This window comes from Varroa jacobsoni, unplaced genomic scaffold (assembly GCF_002532875.2).
Source record: "Varroa jacobsoni isolate VJ856 unplaced genomic scaffold, vjacob_1.0 scaffold_1353, whole genome shotgun sequence".
Classification (NCBI taxonomy): Eukaryota; Metazoa; Arthropoda; class Arachnida; order Mesostigmata; family Varroidae; genus Varroa; species Varroa jacobsoni.
Window position 1 is genome coordinate 47,266 of NW_019214255.1, and position 20,693 is coordinate 67,958.

General features: G+C 42.7%; 1 protein-coding gene across 2 annotated transcripts in view; it reads left to right on the forward strand.

Annotated features, from left to right (window-relative positions):
- Ppn (proteoglycan-like sulfated glycoprotein papilin) overlaps positions 1-20,693 on the forward strand; it is a 25,224-nt gene continuing 4,531 nt past the window's right edge. Inside the window, exons 1-28 of one of the 2 annotated variants that reach the window (XR_015314471.1) lie at positions 1-489; positions 3,807-4,101; positions 4,310-4,440; positions 6,528-6,732; positions 6,947-7,119; positions 7,365-7,628; positions 7,988-8,200; positions 8,590-8,833; positions 9,158-9,456; positions 9,679-10,013; positions 10,383-10,645; positions 10,894-11,115; positions 11,436-11,587; positions 11,669-11,965; positions 12,221-12,434; positions 12,611-13,457; positions 13,537-13,825; positions 13,945-14,185; positions 14,464-14,861; positions 14,993-15,197; positions 15,696-15,878; positions 16,324-16,395; positions 16,602-16,759; positions 17,199-17,444; positions 17,655-17,879; positions 18,246-18,498; positions 18,641-18,966; positions 19,564-19,780. Coding sequence is in view for 1 of the 2 variants with exons in the window: in XM_022848459.2 (XP_022704194.1) it covers positions 172-489; positions 3,807-4,101; positions 4,310-4,440; positions 6,528-6,732; positions 6,947-7,119; positions 7,365-7,628; positions 7,988-8,200; positions 8,590-8,833; positions 9,158-9,456; positions 9,679-10,013; positions 10,383-10,645; positions 10,894-11,115; positions 11,436-11,587; positions 11,669-11,965; positions 12,221-12,434; positions 12,611-13,457; positions 13,537-13,825; positions 13,945-14,185; positions 14,464-14,861; positions 14,993-15,197; positions 15,696-15,878; positions 16,324-16,395; positions 16,602-16,759; positions 17,199-17,444; positions 17,655-17,879; positions 18,246-18,498; positions 18,641-18,966; positions 19,564-19,590 (7,095 nt within the window). In the remaining variant the exon portion in view is untranslated. Of the gene's footprint in view, positions 490-3,806; positions 4,102-4,309; positions 4,441-6,527; positions 6,733-6,946; positions 7,120-7,364; positions 7,629-7,987; positions 8,201-8,589; positions 8,834-9,157; positions 9,457-9,678; positions 10,014-10,382; positions 10,646-10,893; positions 11,116-11,435; positions 11,588-11,668; positions 11,966-12,220; positions 12,435-12,610; positions 13,458-13,536; positions 13,826-13,944; positions 14,186-14,463; positions 14,862-14,992; positions 15,198-15,695; positions 15,879-16,323; positions 16,396-16,601; positions 16,760-17,198; positions 17,445-17,654; positions 17,880-18,245; positions 18,499-18,640; positions 18,967-19,563; positions 20,535-20,693 lie in introns of those variants that run through there. The other variant, XM_022848459.2, reaches the window with a different exon arrangement.

A 20,693-nucleotide genomic window follows, 5' to 3' on the forward strand; every position in this document is an offset into this window, starting at 1 on the left:
TCCACCAGTCTGGTAAGAACAGAGCTCGTATCGGAGCGTGAGCAGGCTGTGGCTTCTTATCCACTCGAAGCGTATCACTATAGTGTTAGACCTCTCCCCGATCGTCGAACCAGCGCTTGAATTGATATGATTCCAACTTCATAACAATATAGTAACCAACATTCGTCTGCAATGCGTTGCAGAGATTTTGGGGGCATAGCGCCCCTACTACTCTTCATAGGAGCTGTGCTAGGAGAAACTCAAAACCAAGGTTACACGCAGCGGTACGATCCGCGCTATCAAGATCTACATTATTCGCAACATCATCGCCCTGATCCGAGACATCACCAGCATCGTGACCCTCGACGGGACCCTCGCTACGATCCGCAGCGAGCGACTGCACGACACGATCCGCGCTTCGGACAGCGGTACGATATACGAGTTCAGGAACGGCCTACAGCGCCTACGCGTCAACCACAGACGGCACGATATGATCCCCGACTTGAAGCGGTAAGTCAAAATGACATTAGGATTGTGTGCATTATAGAGCTACGGGTAAAGAGTAAGAATTCATTAGGAGACAATGCGAACGTTCCGTGACAACGTATCTTGTCCAACGTGATTAAAGGCGGATTTCCAAATGTTTCCAGCTGGGACTGTCCTTTCTTTGAGCCTTGTCTTTCAGTTGTTTTGAAGCCGTTAAGTATCAGGGTAAGTAAATAGCAAAGGCGATCGCACTAATATAAACTGCTTAGCTCTTAACCGATAGATCTTCACGTGTTTTACGTACATAAGTCCGATGATTTTTGTGTACAACAAAATACTTGATTTTATAACGTAAACAGTTATCAAAATATCTATCGCATTTATTTCGTAAAGTGTGTGCAAATATGCACTGGAACTTATAAATACATGATATATTCGTATATATATATATACATATATATCAAGATGAGCCTGTGTGCATAAGGGAACAGTTTAACTGGTAAGGTAATTAAGGCTGCAAGTTGGTTAATTGAGTTAGCTGGGCTACACTAACTAGAATAATATAGGATACAATAGAGAGTTTACAACATTTATAGATACAGCCGAGCATGTAGTTCGTGCATACGCTGATGGAATTTGTGTATTGCAAATCGTTTGATGATACGACGATTATTTCTGCTCCTCTGTTTCCACCTGTAACAGGCGCCCTGAACAAAGACGTTGTCGAACTGAGCCTCTAAATGAACAAGGTCAAGATAGAAGCCATGAAATTTAAGAGAAACCTAAGGCTTGTTAACAATGATTCCTTTCGTTTGAACAGGACGAAGAGCGCGTCAGCTTGACACTAACCACAATCGAAAGAAACTTGGAAAGCAGTAGTCGTGACTACCTCAATCGAAAAACTATTAGCATTGACAGCAATCAAGTTATTTGGTTTAAAAGTTGGGCCGATTGCCACATATGGTATCCCAATCGTGGGGCAAAACTACAGAGTTGGAATAGGATAAAGTCGACATCCCTGGAACTGACACTAGGCGTAGACGTAACGACTAACAGCTTGTCTAGAATAGTTACATCAAATAACTAGCCTTAGCGTGTAGGAGACTTGTCAAGATCCCAAGTTCCAAGTTGGCCAATGTAAACTCTCTATCATTTTAGCTAAATCGACGAATGCTGGAAACAAACGAACAGAACCAATCTCGATATCAATGGACGGTTCGCAGCACGTTTGTTCCATCATGTTGATGATGAGAAAAACCCCAAACATTTAAGCTCAATCCAATTCACTATGCGTTTATTGCACACTGCAATTTTGCTGCTCGTCGGTAGCATAAATAGAATCTGAGTTCTAGGACACCGTTTGCACGCCACCCCTACCTCGTCCCTAAATCCTGATCACTTCGAGCATAATAATATAATGCAAAATAGATATCGAAGTTCATTTTCTTAAATGAGGACACTTCAGCGCACTTGTCTCAATACAACAATAGGTCATATTTGATGAGATAGGTTATTGCTTTTCTTAATACTAGCTCAGTTCTTCCGATTATATATCGTGAAGTCGCCTTGGCCGTCCTCTTACCGATAACGGCCATCGTTAGTTCTATTATTTTGTATTAGGACTATACAATACACAATAGAGACCTAGGGTAAAAACAGCGTTGGACAATAAATATCTCCTTATTAATCCCTGTTATATTATTTATTCTAAAGGCATACAGTTGACTATAGTGATAGTGAAATAATTGCTTGATTCGTAGAACAGTAATTTCTTATATCTAACTTGGCAGGCAGGCAGGCAGGCAAAACAAGATTCCATCTATTCCATTATAGCCACAGAATCGTTCTACATTCTTTTGTTTGTTACTCAAATCAGGACACGAAGTTTAGGTGAGACACCAGCTCTAAACAATGCCAAAGAACAAGTTCCCTCAGTATAAGTATACTCTTTTAGCAAGCTGTTATTATTGTTATCACTATCATTGTAGGAATGATGCAGACAGAGTACACAACGCGAGACTTAATGTATTTCTATTCTAGTTCCTGGATGACATGCCCAAGGGACCAGTAACCTTCGATACAGCTGAAATTAGTAGGACTATTTCGTATAAGGAGTACGCACTTCAGGTTAGGCAAATGATAAATCGGCTAGACAATCAAAGAGATTGACAGTGTGTGTGTGTGTGTGTGTGTGTGTGTGTGTTTGTGTGTGTGTTTGATCGATCAGTCACTTCGCTTCCGGACAACGTTCCTCCTTTTTTCTTCTTCGCATGTTCACCGACTGGCGTCGCCTGTCTTGAGGGTACGCGATCCGTTCAAAAGTATGTTCTTCAATAGCACGAGTGTCGTTCATTATTCGACGTTTGAATAGTTGCTCGCAGTGCAAACACGATTATTCCTTTTTATGGGTTCGAACTGAATGAAAACGATCGATTGCATTTGTCTAGCCGCATGTATCGATCAGGATTAGTACGACAGCGAGAATTGTTGACGTTACTGGAAAGATCAGAAGTAGGAAGAGCAAGTGGATTAATCTTGGGCTTGTTTACCTGTCACCTCGTCTCCGATACTGAGACCGTGGCGAGCTTATAACCCCCTCGCAGTTTACTATCAACAAAATAGACTATCTGCAAATGTAATATACTAGAGAGGAACATACTATAATATCTTCTGTATTGGAAACGCAAAGATGAAGACCTCGCAAGTGCAATAAGCGATAACAAATATTTGTCCCCAAGCTGCATGTCAAAGTTGTATTATATGCTTTGTGATAAGTTTGGACGAATAGCATCATTTAATTTAAATTGTATTAACCATAACATCTAGAACAGCGAAAAAACATGCAAAGATGGCCTGTTTGAAATGTCGATAAGGAGTATTGGGGTGCTAACGTGCATGTCCTATGCCAGGTGATTTGAAATTTAGGAATCAAATCAGTAAGAGATGTTTCTAATTACTATAGTTTGTGCTTTTTCGTTCATATAGTGATGTATAATTTTGCTCTGTTATCGTAGTATCCCTTTATTTATGCTTAAATTGTCGATCGAACACGTTCATACTTCTAGTCCAGCTGCGATATTCAAATAGGTACACGCCGTACATATTTTACCCCACAGTTTCCTTCTAGACGTTTCTTATTTGAAAGTTGTTATCTCAGAGTGAGTGATTTCTGCATCCCAAAGTTCAGTTAGTAGACATGACGTGCTAAGCAAGGCCGCGTCTAATCTGTAGGTTGCCTTCTAATGAACTAGCAATCTTGGCGTGTCCACCACAAATTGATACATGCGTTTCCCAATAAGCTAATTACGAAGTGCAATCATTTGCTAATGGACCCTTTGTAGCGTCGTCGTATCTACACGCCGTTTGACGAATTAGGCGAAGAGAAAGGTAACTGGTCAGAATGGGAATCCGTGGCAGCCTGCTCGCGCACCTGTGGAGGAGGGGTCACGTATAAACATCGAACTTGTCTAGAAGAGCCGTGTGTTGGCCCTTCGCGGATCTATTCATCATGCAACATGAACGAATGTCCAGAGGGTGACAAAGCGCAGAACATCTTCCTACAGCGCCAATGTGCTCGAATGAACAGTGTTCCGTTTGATGGTAAATTTTATAGCTGGATTCCGCGACGAAGACACGGTGAGTATTACACGCCTGAGGGAGCTCAGCGTGCAGGCAAAAGCGATAGGAGTGAGAAAGCAAGGTCGAACATGGAGAACCTCCTACTCGTTCTGAGCTGTTCCGTAACGTATATAGGGAAAATCTCAAATAAATGTGGCTTCCGAACGAAATTAAAATCAATCCAAGGGCAGTGATGGCATTAACAAGTCAATCATTGATTCCCCAGATCGTAATCCTTGCGAACTAAACTGTAGTCCGAAGGACCGGGATATGGAGCTTAAGCATCGAATGAATGTCATCGACGGAACCCGTTGCTATCATGCTGGCTTTGACCAATGCGTTGAAGGACAATGCGTTGTAAGTATTCATATCCATACCGCTGCGTATCATTGCACTCGTCCCCTAAAAAGCCCCCTATAACAAGAATAGTAACTATTAATGGCTTTCATTCAGCTAACACTAGCGATATGTGAGTTAAACGTAAGAAAATACCAATCCAGATGGTAAGCTTGCCGCACTTGGTATTGCCGCCTTGCGTGATAGTTCCCAAATGGTTCTGTCGTGGCCTCTTGCCCGAAAACAGACCCAGTTCCGGTACGTTAAGCAAGGATGTCCACCACGTTGCGTCTTTATGTACATACGATCAGCAACTTACTGATCGAATATCTTAAGACAAATAATAATTTTTAATAATAATTGTCATTATATTTTAGAGTCCAATAGACGGATTTAGCGGGGGGGCAATCATTATTGATTATTGACTGCCCTGGTATATGATAAGAATTTATAGAAGAATCGGATATGTAAACCGGCTGAACTTTAAGAGGAACGTAAAATAAATTTGAATTTTGTGAATCTCTCGACAAGAAGCCAAAGATTAGAGGTGGGCAAGCCGCGAAGATTACCATCATTTTATGACGACATGTATCTAAGTTGCATATAACATCCCATAAACAATCGAGAATGCGTTTTACTCGTCCGAACAGAAAAGGTATGACAAAGTGTCTTCACATGGAAATATTTACAGAATTGCGTATCAGCAGTGCCTTTATTTACTTCCTTAACTCACTTAGTCTTATTTTGGTTCAGTGATTCACTGTTCCTATAAGCACCAGCATCGAAACGATTCGTGCTAAAATTATTAAGACAAAATTTAAAATTCTTCAAACAAAATTTCTGATTCTAGGCCTGCAGAGTTTTACCAGCGAAAGTGCTATATGTAAACCCTGACCTCGGAAGAGAACAGAGGTGGTTGAAGATCGCTAGCGGAGCATTACTCGTAAACGCTCTGAAGTCATTTAAGTTTTAGAAAAGAACACATGAGAAACTTTGAAGGTATAGAGATAACTAAAATTCCCAAGGGTTTACAGAAAGAAGCGAAGTATACATTTCAATTATGTTCCTTAAATGGGTGTGAAATGGGCTGGATTTTTTATTACGACTATAGTTCAAGCCAAAAATATCACCCAGTTAGCTATCCTGGAAGTAAGGAGAGTAGGATATGAGCGCAGGCATCTTTTGAATTCGGTAAATCTTCTAGCCGTTTCGAGGTCTCTGAGATTCCAGGACAGCCCTAAGATCGGATCCTGCAAAATGCAGACGAAATTCATCTTTATGTCTATACTGCTTTGCCCACATCGGAAACAAATACCAAACATATAGATAGAGAAATAGATTTTACATACAGATTAGATTGTTATCAACAGCATTCACTACTAAACGTGCTGAAATGAACGCACTGGTTCAGCCCAGCCTGAAGCAATATGCTCATCGTTGGGCCATTGTCGCGGCACAGTTTGCTCAGAATCAACCGTATGTCAATCTGCTTTATTAACGGTCCCATTGATCTGGGTGACGTACGATACGGAATATCAAATTTTTTCCAAAAAAAAGTCCTTTCATCTTTGCCTACGTTCAGCCTGGAGCATCAAGGGTTTCCAGTGTTAGAGTCCCGTTGGATATTACTATTAAAACCGTGAGGTGCGTGTGTTTGGCCTCATGGCTATGCAATCTTTAAACGTAACACTTTTTGTCTCTCCGGAGATGTCCCTACCTTTCTTGGAAAGCCTTTAATAATCTGACCTCGTAAGTCATACCCGCTATTTCTGTGTAGGGATTCGTATCGTCTGTATCATTTGAACTCAACTATGCTTCAAATACAAATTGAGTGAATAAGTTAGGTAAATATATGGCAGTATTTTCTTTTCACCTATATCGTATTCAACATTAAATAAAAATCCAAATTCAATTGCGTATGCAAGTTGCTGATAAAGGTTTTCGAGGGATAGGAATATCAAAACAAGCGAAACAAGCTAATTTGATCAAATAAGATGTACATAAGCGGCACGCCTTGCCCTGCCCTGCTATGAAGTGTCAACTATAGTATACGTTGCTTCTTGCTTTGCTAAAAGCGGTAGGCCCTATTTCTTTGTTCCTCCTTTTAGCAAACTGGATGCGATGGCCTTCTTGGATCGAAGAAACGAATCGACAAATGTCTTGTCTGTGGAGGCCAAAACAAAAACTGTAACACCACTCATCATAGCGAAATCCAGCTCTCGCTTGGGTATGGATACCGCCCCCTTTACGTCATACCAGCTGGGGCCACTTCTGTCTTGATGCGCGAAATGGAGCCTAGTACCAACTATCTTTGTAAGTGTCTTCCGCAACCCTACTGCCTGACACCTCGTAGTTCCTGAACAAAGGTATCAGCCTCAACAGGCAGGGAACGCAGCTGGCAGATGCATACATCTGTTTTTCAAAATATCTATTCAAATGAATAAAATAAACTCTAATTAGCCAAGGGGCGGATTGCCGTACGATTCAGCTTCATTGAAATAACAATTCCTCGCCATTTTATGTTAAGCACTTCGCGATCTTGAGGGGAACTACTTTCTGAATAGTAATTACGAGATCGACTACAGTAAGGCGTTCTACGCAGGAGGAACACAATGGCACTATATCCGTAATGCGCAGTATGAAAATGGACGAGAACATCTTCGCACGAACGGACCTACCAATGAAACCCTCGTTATAGCGGTGCGTTCAACAATCGATTCATTCGCTTTTGCTATCATTTTGAAGTTCCTCACGAATGGTTCCCAGTGCTGTCGAAGTTTTAGATTATCGCTAAGTTGGCTATGCTTACTACAGTCGTTAGCGTTATCGTCCCCGTAAGGTTATTCTCGAGTATTTGTTCAAGTTGAAAATAGAAAATTTATTTATGTAACAATTACCGTGTTTTATTATTATTACATGATTTTCCTCTATTTGATCTGTTCTAGTTGCTGGTCCAAGAGATGAACAAAGGTTACCAGCTTGAATACTCCGTTAAGTACGTCCCCGGCCAGCCACGAAAGCCTAACGGAGAGTACCAATGGGAGTTAGGGGATTGGGAACCTTGTTATGACCCCTGTGGGGAAATCAGCACAAACCGGACAGTTCGATGTGCTAGCATTATCACGCGACACGAAGCGAAAACTGAGGACGAGTGCGACCTTGATAAGAAGCCTCCCTCTACCCAGCAGTGTCCTACCGACAACTGCCAGGTGCGCTCAAAGTTACCTGTTGCTTTAAAGACGTAACAGAAAGTTTACTACGTAGCGGTTGTCCTATTTTCTTTCTGCCCTGTTATCGACATCGCGATAATTACACTGTCCATGAGTTTTGTAAGAAGAAAACATAGAATCGTACATTAAATAGTGCATACACAAGTCCAACATAGATATCGTATTCTTAACACATTTTAGAGTAAAAATAGATCAAGAACCTCGACATTCTACTATTACTAGGTATAATAGATACACATGCTAAGTAAATACTAACGCTTGTTTAAATAAGACATATATATAATCATCCAAATGCTACCTAATCTCTATTAATTGCTGGGGGTTTACCTTCTATCCAGGCGTCATGGTATACGGCCAAGTGGGAGCGATGCAGCAACACTTGTGGGAATGGCACACAAACCCGTGTAGTCTTTTGCTCGACACCTTCGGGTGGAGGAGTCCGAGTTTTACCAGATCATCTTTGTAAAAAAGTTGGGCAAAAGCCACCCAGTGAGCAGGAATGCGAGTCGAAATTATCATGCGATAGCTGGGAAGCCGGTGACTGGAGCGAGGTACGAATGCAAACAGCAGGAATCATTTGTTTGAAAATAGGGCATAATAATAAATAACATATCTGAATAAACGAATTCAGAGGCTTTAAAGGGCACCACACGTTTTCACGTGATATCAAATTAGACATTTCTTTTCAGTAGTCTTCCTTGTCATCTGATTTTTCCTTAGTGACGCAAGTTGTGCTTCTAATGAGTTAATCCTTAAAACTCCTGAGATCGGCGTCGGGCAGGGACTTTGTCTGACCCAACTGAGTCACGACTGCAGAGTTGCAGTTGGGTAATCGAATCAATCAACGAATTAACAGTTCCACAGTTAATAACGCTGTTAATTTTATTTGTTTTCTAAAACTAATGTTTTTGTTATGACTTTGCTTGTCGTGGGAAAATAGCCAGAGCGTAAATGTGGCTTAACGAAACAAGTCCGTGAAGTAAAGTGCGTTGCTCAAATGGAAAATTCAACGGATGGCGTTATGGAAGGATTCGATTGTCTGCAGGACGAACGGCCTGACGAAGAGCAGCAGATTGAGCTCCAGCCTTGTGAGAGGGCTGAATGGGCCACTGGAGAATGGAGTTTGTGCGATATGTGTGGCTCAACTGTACAGACCCGAGCGGTTGAATGCATTCTCAAAGACGGTTAGTCAGCAATGAACAACACGAACCTACATCAAACGTAGTATTAAATTCCCGAAGATAAGCTCATCGGGTGCCGAAAAGCACTTCCTTTACGCCACTGCAAAATCCAATATATGTATATATATATATATATATATATATACATATATATACATATATATATATATATAGAGAGAGAGAGAGAGAGAGAATATCCTTATGCACATATCGATCTTATTTTAGTAATTAGATTAGACAAATTTTTCATTTTAATTTGTGCCTTATTGCAAAAATAACTCACACTTCAAGTTATTGTATGATGCCAAATATATAATCATCAAACAGGGACGATCTACAATGAAACGTTCTGCGCGGGTCAACCGAAACCCGAAACGGAGCGTCCATGCGAGAACGCTCCTATATGCGAGTACAGCTGGTTCTTTTCTAACTGGGGTTCGTGTTCAGTATCTTGTGGCAACGGGATTAAATCACGATCTGTCTTCTGTGGCAAAATCGAGGTCAACGGTACATGTCTCGAAATGGTTGAAGATTCGAATTGTCTAGGTGACAAGCCTGCCGAAAAGGAAGTTTGTGAAAATCCTCAGTGTGAAAAGTTCTGGCTTGCAGCTCCCTGGAATAAACAGGTACACGACGCCATCAACTGACCAGAAACTGTTAATGTTTTGTATTTACCAATTTGGATAAATGTGATCACACATTTCAATTGAAATGGTTTAATCCTTAAAATTCCTTCGACTGTATAAATTTATTACCTAAGTCGAAATTCCAGTAGAATTACTAAGCGGCTAGGTACGGAGATGTTTTTCATAAAGATAACATCGTATCTTCTAATCGTTGTCACGTAGTGTCCAGAGAACGCGTGCGGCGGATTGCCTCGAAAGCGAGCCGTCTTCTGCTACAAAGATAATAAAAACAAAGCAGCCGAAGGATGCGAAAACGACGGGACGAGACCGCAGGAAACCGACGATTGCAGCCTACAGGCTTGTTCTACAGATCAGATCGACACCTTGAGCAGTTGCGCTAGCACGGAACATGGCTGTTGTCCCGACAATGAAACGATATCCGGGGCCGAATTCGACGGCTGTCCCCCATGGAATCGTGAAAACATGACAACGCCATGCGACCAGGCCGAGTGGGGCTGTTGTCGAGACTTGGTCACACCTGCTTTTGGACCTTTCGGGTAGGTCATTTCAGGCCTTGTGGCAACCGGTACCAACGAATTGGAACTTCATTTTCTAGGTCTTCATTCGCTTTGGAAGCTGCGCACAGAACTTATCTTAGTTCAATGGGCTCACAGATCCCGCAAAAATTGAGAGAGTAACAACTGTTTAGTTGCGTAGACGTATCATACGTAAACATCGAAAGTGTCATTGGTTCAAGCCGTCAATCAGGGTTGTTTCCATATGTACTTGTTTAAACATTACACTGCATTCACGTTGATAGGTTGCTACAGCAAAACCATTAATAGTAGTTTCGTCTTTTCTAGCACGGGTTTGTATCGTTCGATTGAACACTTTTTTTGGTTGTGTTAAATGATTTTTCATTTCAGTGCTGGATGCTCAGTATTTGCTTTGTGTAACGGAACGGAGTTTGGCTGCTGTCCAAACAAGGACACACGGGCTCAAGGCCCGAATTTCGAGGGTTGCGAAGTTCCCTGCGATCAAACTGAGTTCGGCTGTTGTGAAGAAGACGGAAAAACTATACGCCTGGACGAAAACAATGCAGGCTGCCCAGAGAACATAACAGCGAACGGGACGCAGGCAGACGAATATCTGCAAATGAAAGCTCCAGATAGTGAAGATGTTAAAATAGGTCAGTTTAATCAAATCTAATGTGTTTCAATTCAGCCAGCTAATTAACTCCCCTTGATAATTTGTAAACTTTTAGGATAAATACGAAAAGTTTTCTCATAAAATATTCTTGTGGAATCCATAGTTTACTGACAGTCTTGTCTGAAAGTACCCACATTCTTATATATACTTGCTTTTTATGTTGTTTTCACAGTTACGCTTTTCTAGGCGTGCCATGCTAAAATAAGCAGGGAATTGTTTTTGTTACAGGCACCGACCCCAATAGCATCGCCACGACCGACGACGGATCTGGCGAGGGATCCGGGGGTGGATACACTGACAACTTGGAGGGGCTGGACCCCGGTTCAGGCGTAGAAATCGACACCCCTGACGTCGCATCTCACTGCGAGGAAAGCGAGTACGGCTGTTGTCCTGATGGCATCACATCAGCCAAAGACGCCGAAAAGCGTAAAGGATGTCCGCACTGTCGAAGTAAGTTTTGATGTTTGAGTTGATCTACCGCTAGAGAGCATCTAGTCATTCTAACTGGTAATCTACAAAAAGTTTCGTATAGAGTGCTTCGTTCGCTGTTCTGAATTGTATGCAGTAAGTTAAGAGAAAACGGAGAGACGATTGTCTTGAAATAGCTTATTTAAGTATTTTATACCTATGTCAATCGCAAGTTACTAGTAAGGTACTTGAAAGTAAGTACTTGAAATGCTGCGTGTCCATACACATAGTTCTATACAGCATAACTTCTGGGGTACGATGAGCTTATTATTGAGCATTGTGTTTCTACGCGGTTGTATTAGTCTCGAAGTACGGCTGTTGCCCTGACAGAATCACAGCTGCAGCTGGTCGGAAGTTCAAAGGCTGTATTGATGTTTGCACCAATTCTACGTTTGGCTGCTGCCCGGATGGCTTCTTTCCAGCTCAAGGTCCCAATCTCGATGGCTGTGAACTGGTGAGTACCCTTAAAACAGAAGTCGTCATTTAATGGGCAACGCCTTTAGCTTAACCGGATTCATTTGCATGAACGTTCCAGCGTGATTGCAAGACTAGCAAGTTCGGCTGCTGTCCCACTCTCCAAATACCGGCAACCGATTTCGGAGGAGAAGGATGCAAAAACTGCACAGAGTCTGCGTACGGTTGTTGTAATAACGGCGAGGACTTCGCCTTGGGTCCGTTAAAGGAAGGGTGTTGCAGCGATCACCAGTTTGGTTGTTGTCCGGACAATAGGACCATAGCCCTTGGTCCTGACTGGGCTGGTTGTCCTTGTCAATTACTCGAACACGGATGTTGCCCAGATAACGTTACTCCCGCACTTGGCCCGGATCAATTCGTACGTAACGTGTTTTATCCATAAAGGGCTATTCTAATGGGTTTATTCATGTACAAAGGAAGGCAACCTTTCGTTGATCACGACCCTAAAAGTATAACTAATATATTTATGTGTTTCAGTAATCATCACAAATTATACCGGATTTTTCTATAAAACATCACGGACGTTTTTGTTTTTCTGATTCATTCCTAGAATGTGTTATGTGTAGATCTGTTAGCTCAAATAATGAGATTTTTTTTATGTTGTGGGCTTTAGGGTTGTACATGTGAAACAAGTGAGTTCGGTTGCTGTTCTGATTCATTGACCCCTGCTCTGGGTCCCTCTCAAGCCAATTGTACGTGTGACCGTACGGCATTTGGGTGTTGCCCAGATGGAGTGACACCTGCCAACGGACCCGACAGTCACTACAGCTGCGATTGCAGAACCTCTCAATTTGGTTGTTGCCCAGACAGCCGAACACCTGCGACAGGTTGGTATCAGTCAAATAGCTACCTTGTATGGTTAGCAAGGCAATGCAAATGGAGTTTCGCCACGGCACCTCACGAAATAGCCCATCCTATTGCACTTTCTCTCTCTTTACTGAGGTTTAGTATGCATTACTAGGTCTCATAAATTGATATGCCTGTGTAACCTTATGACGAACAGGTCCTTCAGGCAGAGGTTGCTACTGCGCAACGATGAAGTACGGATGCTGTCAAGATCAGCGCACGCCAGCGGCTGGACCGAACCAACTCGGCTGTCCATGCTCTGCTACTATTTACGGATGTTGCGCTGACGGAGTCACCCGAGCCACTGGACTGCGCCAAGAAGGTTGCGAAGACTGTACAAAGTTGAAATTCGGATGTTGCCCCGATGGCGTGCATGCGGCACGTGGGCCAAACCTTGAAGGCTGCCCATGCGATTCGACCGAGTTTGGGTGCTGTCCTGATCGCCGTACCGCCGCTAAAGGAGTGAATGATGAGGGCTGCCCGGAGGTGCCCTGCCAGCAGACCGAGTTCGGATGTTGTCCTGATGGCACCGCCGCTAAGGGTCGATACTATGAAGGTTGCAACATAGATGAAGGGACGCGAGCGAGGTACGAAGCATATCTGCGCAGCCAACACCAAGGACACCACCAGCAGCCACAACTAGCGCAGGCTACTAAACCTCCAATGGTCCCGTACGAACCACGTCGTATCAGAGAGGCCTGTTTTCAGGCCAACGATCGGGGACAATGTGGTAACTGGACGCTAGTGTGGTATTACGATTACAAAGAAAGTCGCTGCTCTCAGTTCTACTACGGTAGCTGCGGAGGCAACGACAATCGTTTCCCCGATGAAGCATCGTGTAAGGCGTTATGTGACGAGGGCTATGCCGAAGGCCGGATCCAAACACCTGGCCCTCCTGTGATTGATAACGAAGTGATGCCTAACCAATCATCGCACGGATCGCGCAACCCCTGTACACTTCCCAAACACGTGGGCCCCTGCAAGCAGCATCAAGAGCGCTACTGGTTTGTATGCACTGTGGGCATGTTGTCTCATCTAATACGACAAAGATGTATAACCCGATTAAATCGATGTCGTTTTCAGGTATAACGAACAAACGAACCAATGCGAACGCTTCACATTCGGCGGATGTCAAGCTAATGCTAATAACTTCCCGACGCACAAAGCCTGCTCAAATCAATGCCGTGTTTTGTCTGACTCCGAGAAATGCACCCTTCCGATGTCGACATCGAAGAACTGCACGAACTCACAACCGCTATTCCGATACGATTACAAAGCACAGCGCTGCGAGCACTATAAAGGCTGCACGGAGGACGTGAACGTTTTTAAAGATTACGACGACTGTGTTAGCACTTGTACCCACCGAGCGCTGGTGAGCTTCCGCTTAATCGATCTACTATCGTACACGAACACACACTATATTTATATAGAAGTGGTAATATTCTACAGAATCTCACATCCTCTTTCTGTTTGCCGATAATCGTCATTCAGAATCCCCAGCTCGCTCAAGACGTCTGCTCGCTGCCTTCCGACACTGGGCCATGTGTTGATTTCGTTGTACAATGGTACTACGATAAGAAGTCGCAACGTTGCGCTCAGTTTTACTATGGAGACTGTGAGGGTAACGCTAACCGATTCCCTAACGAAATGCAATGTCAGTATTTCTGTGGCGGTCGACCTGCTTATTCACCCCCCCAGCCTCCACCAGCACATCGGCCTCCAGTACTCACATGTAAGCATATCTATTCCGTCTATGATCTCAACGATCCAATAAGTTCTCTTTGAGAGCTCCGCTTTGAGACAAACTTCAGTAAGTCTCAGATAAGTTCTAGTCGCATTTTAGTGACAGATTTAGAAGGAACCACTAATAACCATGATTGAATTTGCACTACTGAAACGCTTTTGAAGACGTGTAGCAATTTGATCAAGTACCTTTAACCTCTTCACAATTTGGCCATAATACTTAACGCAGCGTTTTGTTGATTTTTCCCCCTGCTATGTGCGATGTAGCTGCGCCGATCTGCGAGCAGCCCCGCGAAGTTGGCCCATGCACAGATTTCGTGACACGCTTTCACTTCGACTTCCGGACACGGTCATGTGTGCCATTCGCGTTTGGCGGCTGTCAGCCTAATCAAAATAACTTCGCCTCTTTAGAAGACTGTCAGCGACATTGTGCTTACCGCTATACTGGCTTGGCTCCGCAGCCGCCGCCGCAGAGCGCTGCTCCTATCCATCCGAGCGATTGTCTGCTTGCAAAGGACAGTGGCACCTGCTCAGGCCACACACGAATGTACTACTACAATAAGGCTGATGGGGTTTGTCGCGAGTTCTCGTACACCGGTTGTGGGGGCAATCGGAACCGGTTCAGAACGCGATATCAATGCGAGGAAAGCTGCAAGAACTCACAGGTAGGCGTGGCGCCGTTGAAGTTCCGAGCAGTCGTAATGTTGCGCACAAAATGGTTGTAGCGCCAATGACTATTGATAGGTAAGCGAGATATCTTTCCACTAAATAATTTGCGCTATTTTTCGGACAACAGGATGTATGCCAGCTGCCGACCGTCAAAGGCCGCTGTGCAGGCAGGTATAGTCTATGGACCTATGACACACAGAGGGACGTCTGCAAACAGTTCGACTACGGAGGCTGTGGAGGAAACGGTAATCGTTTCGACTCGAAGGTCGAGTGCGAATCCCGCTGCGTCCGCCGAGTGCTACACATAAATGGAACCTCAGCTGATTTTCCCGGTAGGTGGCAATTTACTATATGCGTACGCGAATCATAGTCGGCTGTACAATCCGGGTACAGGTACATCAGGTAGTTTGCATGCAGGTACGAAAATTCGCTGCGTACATGGTGCTGATTCTGTTCGCACCAAGAATCTTGCGAAAACAGCCATTCGTTCTACAGAAAGCAATTAGTGTTACCCTGAAATGAGCTAACTTTGGAAGTTTTAAATATTTACTAAACTGCAATAACTTGACCTTAAATCCAGCACATCGGGTCTTGTCCGTACCATGGAAGCAGACTAAGGATTCTGTCTGTTCTTGAATTCTTGCTGTAATAGCGCATTGTAATGAAACACTGCTATCGCGTAAACTACAATATCGAGGCTGGAAGACTTTAACAACTAAGTAAAAATAAACTTCAATAAAAGACTTAGCCAATTGTCAGCTATGGTCGGTTTGCAAGCAAGCCCTCAGGTAATATGTACCTCCGTTTTGTTGTCTGTCGCCTTGACGCAGATAAGTGTCGATTGCCGAGTGATACCGGCAGCTGCATCCATCGTATGGCCAAGTTTTACTTCGATCTGCGACTTGGAAAATGTCTTCCGTTTCATTACGGGGGATGCGGGGGCAATGACAATCGTTTTGAGACGCTCAATGACTGCGAGAAAGAATGCCTTATTCCAGCTATAGCTGCAGATCGTAAGTGCTACGAAATCCATTTAAAATAACGATACGTTTTTTTTTTCGGGTCAATCGAGTTTCTCGTACTAATATATTTCGGTTTGAAAGAGACCGTTTTCTACAACACTTACAAATTCCCATTTATCCATCTGTCTATTAGCGATGTTAATTAACCCTTTACTTTTGATCATTAAATCAAATTCGAGCGGAACAGGGTGCACGTCGTACGGAACCGCTTACAGGTATGAACTAGCTTTGGTAGAGCGTTTCTTGTATGGATATTCGCTATAATGACGATTTTCCCAGCCCAAAAAGTTGACCACTTTGCCCGCTAGGCACAAACAGTGTTTCTCGTCATATAGAAGAAATAACTGGCCAGGTTGGGTTCCTTTTAGGAAGTGGCCAAATGCTTACATCCAAGTAATTTATTTCATGACGAATCTTTTTCACCATCTGATTACAGTTGTTAACTCGAACCGGGAAAACTCATTGGATGAGTATAGACACACCCCGCTGGTACCACAAAGCGTCCATGGTAGGCAAACAGAAAAATTGTCATCTGCTAAACAGACGACGCAAAGATTAAACTGCTCATTGAAGAGATGAGCATTATAATAATCATTATAGTAACATTGTTTTCATAAATTAGATAGAGATAGCAGTTCGTAATGAACTGACAGCTCATGCATTTCTATTGAAAATAAAGGAATAATGGGCTATCGTTGACGGGCTGGCTTGCAGAGCTATGCAATCTACCATCATCTCCCGGTAAACCGTGCTTAGACAACTCGGCAAATAGCATCACGTACCGATACTTCTACGACACGCACTCACAACGCTGCCTGCAATTCATTTACTACGGGTGCGATGGAAACAAGAATAATTTTATTTCTTTTGAAGTAAGTTATGTCTAATTGGATATTTAATTCGAAGGTCATAGGTCACTCTCAGCGTACTACGTTCGTGCTGATGACGATTCAGTTAGAATACACAATTAGCCATCACGTGTTCTCAAGTACTTCGACGTGTAGGCGGCCAAGTGTGACATGATTTATTAAAAATCGGGGGAAACCATTGGCAGACACTGCTCTGAAACGTAGAGAGATTTCGAATTAAATAAACTTAAAATAAAAAAAATAACTTCGCTTTATTCGACACTAGCTTGTCGTAGGAAAAACTATATTTATCCTTTACGTTAAAGCTAGAAGTGATGATTTTGCGAGCGAACCTTGAATAACGTTGTAGAATATAAAGAGCTGTTTTGACAACGCCATTTTAGCCAGAGATTTTCCGTTGCTTACAACACGCCTAACCGATTCGGCCTGAACTACCTGGCAGAAATGCAAGTCGGTTTGCGCTAACACGCGAGACAGTGAAGCTACGCGAGTTCATCACCCTGTCGTTGAGACCCCTCGACGACCGCACGCTCCATCAGCGGCGCCTCATCAGCCATCACCGGGGCATCACGGAAGCCAATGTCCCCCCGATAACTGTGGTCGTGCAGCCAGCTGTCGTGGTATGGGGGAGCGCCAAGAGGTCCTCCCCAACGGATGCGTTCGGTGCCGTTGCAACCATCCTTGTGATGTAAGTCGTTCAGTAGCAACCAGTGATTTAACTGACTGTCGACATAGCCAGGCGCAAATTGAAAACAATACAGGTCAACACAGAAAAAGCTCTCATATGACATTTCGGTCTTGAACCATGATGGATAGAATATCTAGTTTCTCGAAAATGACCGACACCCATGTAGTACTTTTTTATTCCCTTACGTAGATATATCCGTTCTTCTTTTAGGATCTACATTGTAAGCCCGACGAAAAATGCGGTCCCGAACTTAACATAGACGGAAAATATATAGGTGTCTGCAAGCCGACCAACAAACCCGGTCAGTGTCCAAAGCTCCAATGCGCTGAAGGAGGCAACCGAAGAGATCAGTGCAGAGACGATTCGGAATGTCAGGGCGCTCAGAAGTGTTGCGACAATGGATGCAACAGGGTCTGCGTTGACGCTGATGACAAGGTTCGCTCTTCATGGTCAAATTGAAATCGATGCATTGAGGTATCAATGGGTTTGGGTTAAAGGATCGTGTGGTATAAGAGTCTGTCGTAGAAGCGGGCATTTCAACGTTTCTATTTGTACCTTTTGCTACTATCTTTATTAATGCGGCTTCTCGCTCTTTTATCAATCAAAGTGGATACGTATGTTGGTACAGGGTAACACGTGAAAAGGTTCATAACTCAGTCACACTTAGATAGCAAATGAACACACTGAAAGTAATACGGTTATTGAGCATACGCATAAAGTGAATTGACGTATAACCTCTACAGTTAGTTAGTAGGACATCTAGCGCCGTGTGCTACACTTAATTCTATATATTGTTCTCAGGACATAGATGAGGACAAATCTGTTGAGGAGATGATCGCCATCGAAGGTGAACCCGCTGTACTCAAATGTCCAGTACAAGTAGAAGGTACCCCTCGTTGGACAAAGGAAGGTAAAGATGTAGAAGGCGAACGAGTTGATCAACATGAGGAAAAGCTTACTATCGAGAATGTAACCAAAGAGGACGCCGGATTCTACTTATGTACAGATCCCGATGAACCAAAGACGAAGGGAAAAATAGCGCTGAGAATTGCCGGTAATGCTACTTTAGGATTAGGAACACACATGTGTCATCAATATTAATGGATTGGGAGTACGCTAGAGATAATTACAAACGGATTAGAAGATTTTTATTTGTTTTGTCATATACTATTCCTAACCGCTATGGCTTTTCACAGCTCCTCCCCAGATTATCAAAGATAAACCCGTTGTTGAGGCGCCATTAAATACAACAGCAAACCTGACATGTCAAGTTGTCGGAGGTTATCCGCGACCTAGTGTCACCTGGAAAAAAGGAGAGGTTCGTCTTCCTACACGATCTAGCAAGTATCGCCAACTGCCTGAAAACACTCTACAAGTGCGCAGCGTCCGGCCGGATGATCAGGATCTATACCTTTGCACGGCAAAGAATGAGCGTGGCGAAGCCCGATTCCTGGTTGCGCTTGTCATTCCGGTTGCTGGAGACAGTAGGCACGAAGATATGGGCAAAAAAATAGCCAATCAGGTAAGCTAACAAAAAAATACTATAAAATACATACAAAACGTATTTATTAGGTAATACTAATAAACGAATCAATATATATAAAACATCAAATGTAAACGAATCGTATGTAAAACCTAATAATGTACACTAGCATATCTTGGAAACTTTTTTAACTGGACCTGTAACTGCTATAATTTCCTGTGAAATTCAACGGAACTGCATATCAGGCTCCGTATATTCTCGTGCAAAACTCGATGTGTTATGTTTATCTATTTGCCTACGGAATAATACCTGTAAAATCCCTCAAAGTATTGAGGATCCTTAATTTACTCGTTTAAGTGCTACTCTTTTCGTTCAAGGAATACAGAATATCTACACTTTTTTTGGTTGTCGCCTCAGTTCCGTGTTTAATTTCGTGTACCTTTGAGGCCTTCTCCTTAACTAACTTAAGACGCTGAATTAGCCAATATTATAGCAGCTTGACGGTGTATTACCTTTACGCATAGAGGATACTATCGAGTATATCCTCTGGCACAGTAGTTACCAGCATCATGGATATTATGGAAAATATATAAATAAACAATATAAACCGTCATTGTTTCTAAATTCTATTTTTAGGCGAGATCTGAAGCTGGACTTTCATGAACACCGATTCTATCCACAGTCAATAAGGACAACCGTAACCTACGTGTCCTAATCTGTCGCCTAAACATTTCACAAGAACTTTATACCGGAAAGTCGATTTTTCTACCTGCAGTGGAGAAACCATATATAATCATTTTACCAGCTCGATGCAGTGTTTCACAACGACTGGCATGCATTCAACAGCTGTCGAGTAAGTCTTCAACTGGTATTGATCGTAATACGCTGGGTATCCCAGCCATCCCTCATCTCCTTCACTTAGCACTTTTCATAGCAAATGACCCTTTAATGGAAATAAATCAAATGGCATCTGATAAAAATTAGCTCTTAGATGACTGCCATTACATACAAATGTTGACTACCATCAAACATACAGATGCGCATTAAACAGTCAACATTTACCATTTACCGATAGATAATACAGCATACAAATAGACACCTGTCATGCAAAAGTAAGTCTTATTATATATATATATATATATGTGTGTATATATATATATACAGCGTGGATCACACGGAATGCTGCGTTGAAGATGATGGTGATTTATAAGCCTTTTATTAGGACTTGATATGTTAAAAATCGCTATTATTTCCATTCTACTTATGGAAGCATAAGTAGATGTTATGTAAAGGAAAACATTGTATCATGCTTGAAGACTCGCATTAAAAATGTATTTTCAGAAGTAAATCGCTAGCTGACAAATATGTCTCATTGAACCTCCACGAGTAGGACCAGTTTTTCACAGGTATCGTAATTCTATTTATGGAAGCTCCGCTTTTTACTATCCCGTTCGGCGAAAGCATTTTAAACTGGGTATTTGTTTTGGGTTAAATTGGAACAAGGAAAGGGGGGTTTATTGTTCGTTCATGTCACCTTCGTATCAATATGTGTACATACGTTCTTATATTTATCAAATAAAACTAAATTGTGATTTGAATTTGTAGAAGCAGCCGTTTTTGAAAATCCGCAATCTGAAGCAATACTCAACGGGATACGTTCACAGTGATACTAATTATTATAAAAAAGAAATCATAAGAAAGTACTTCATTCACGTTAACATTACGCTCAAAAATGACGTGCGGTAACTATATAAGTGAACTTTCCA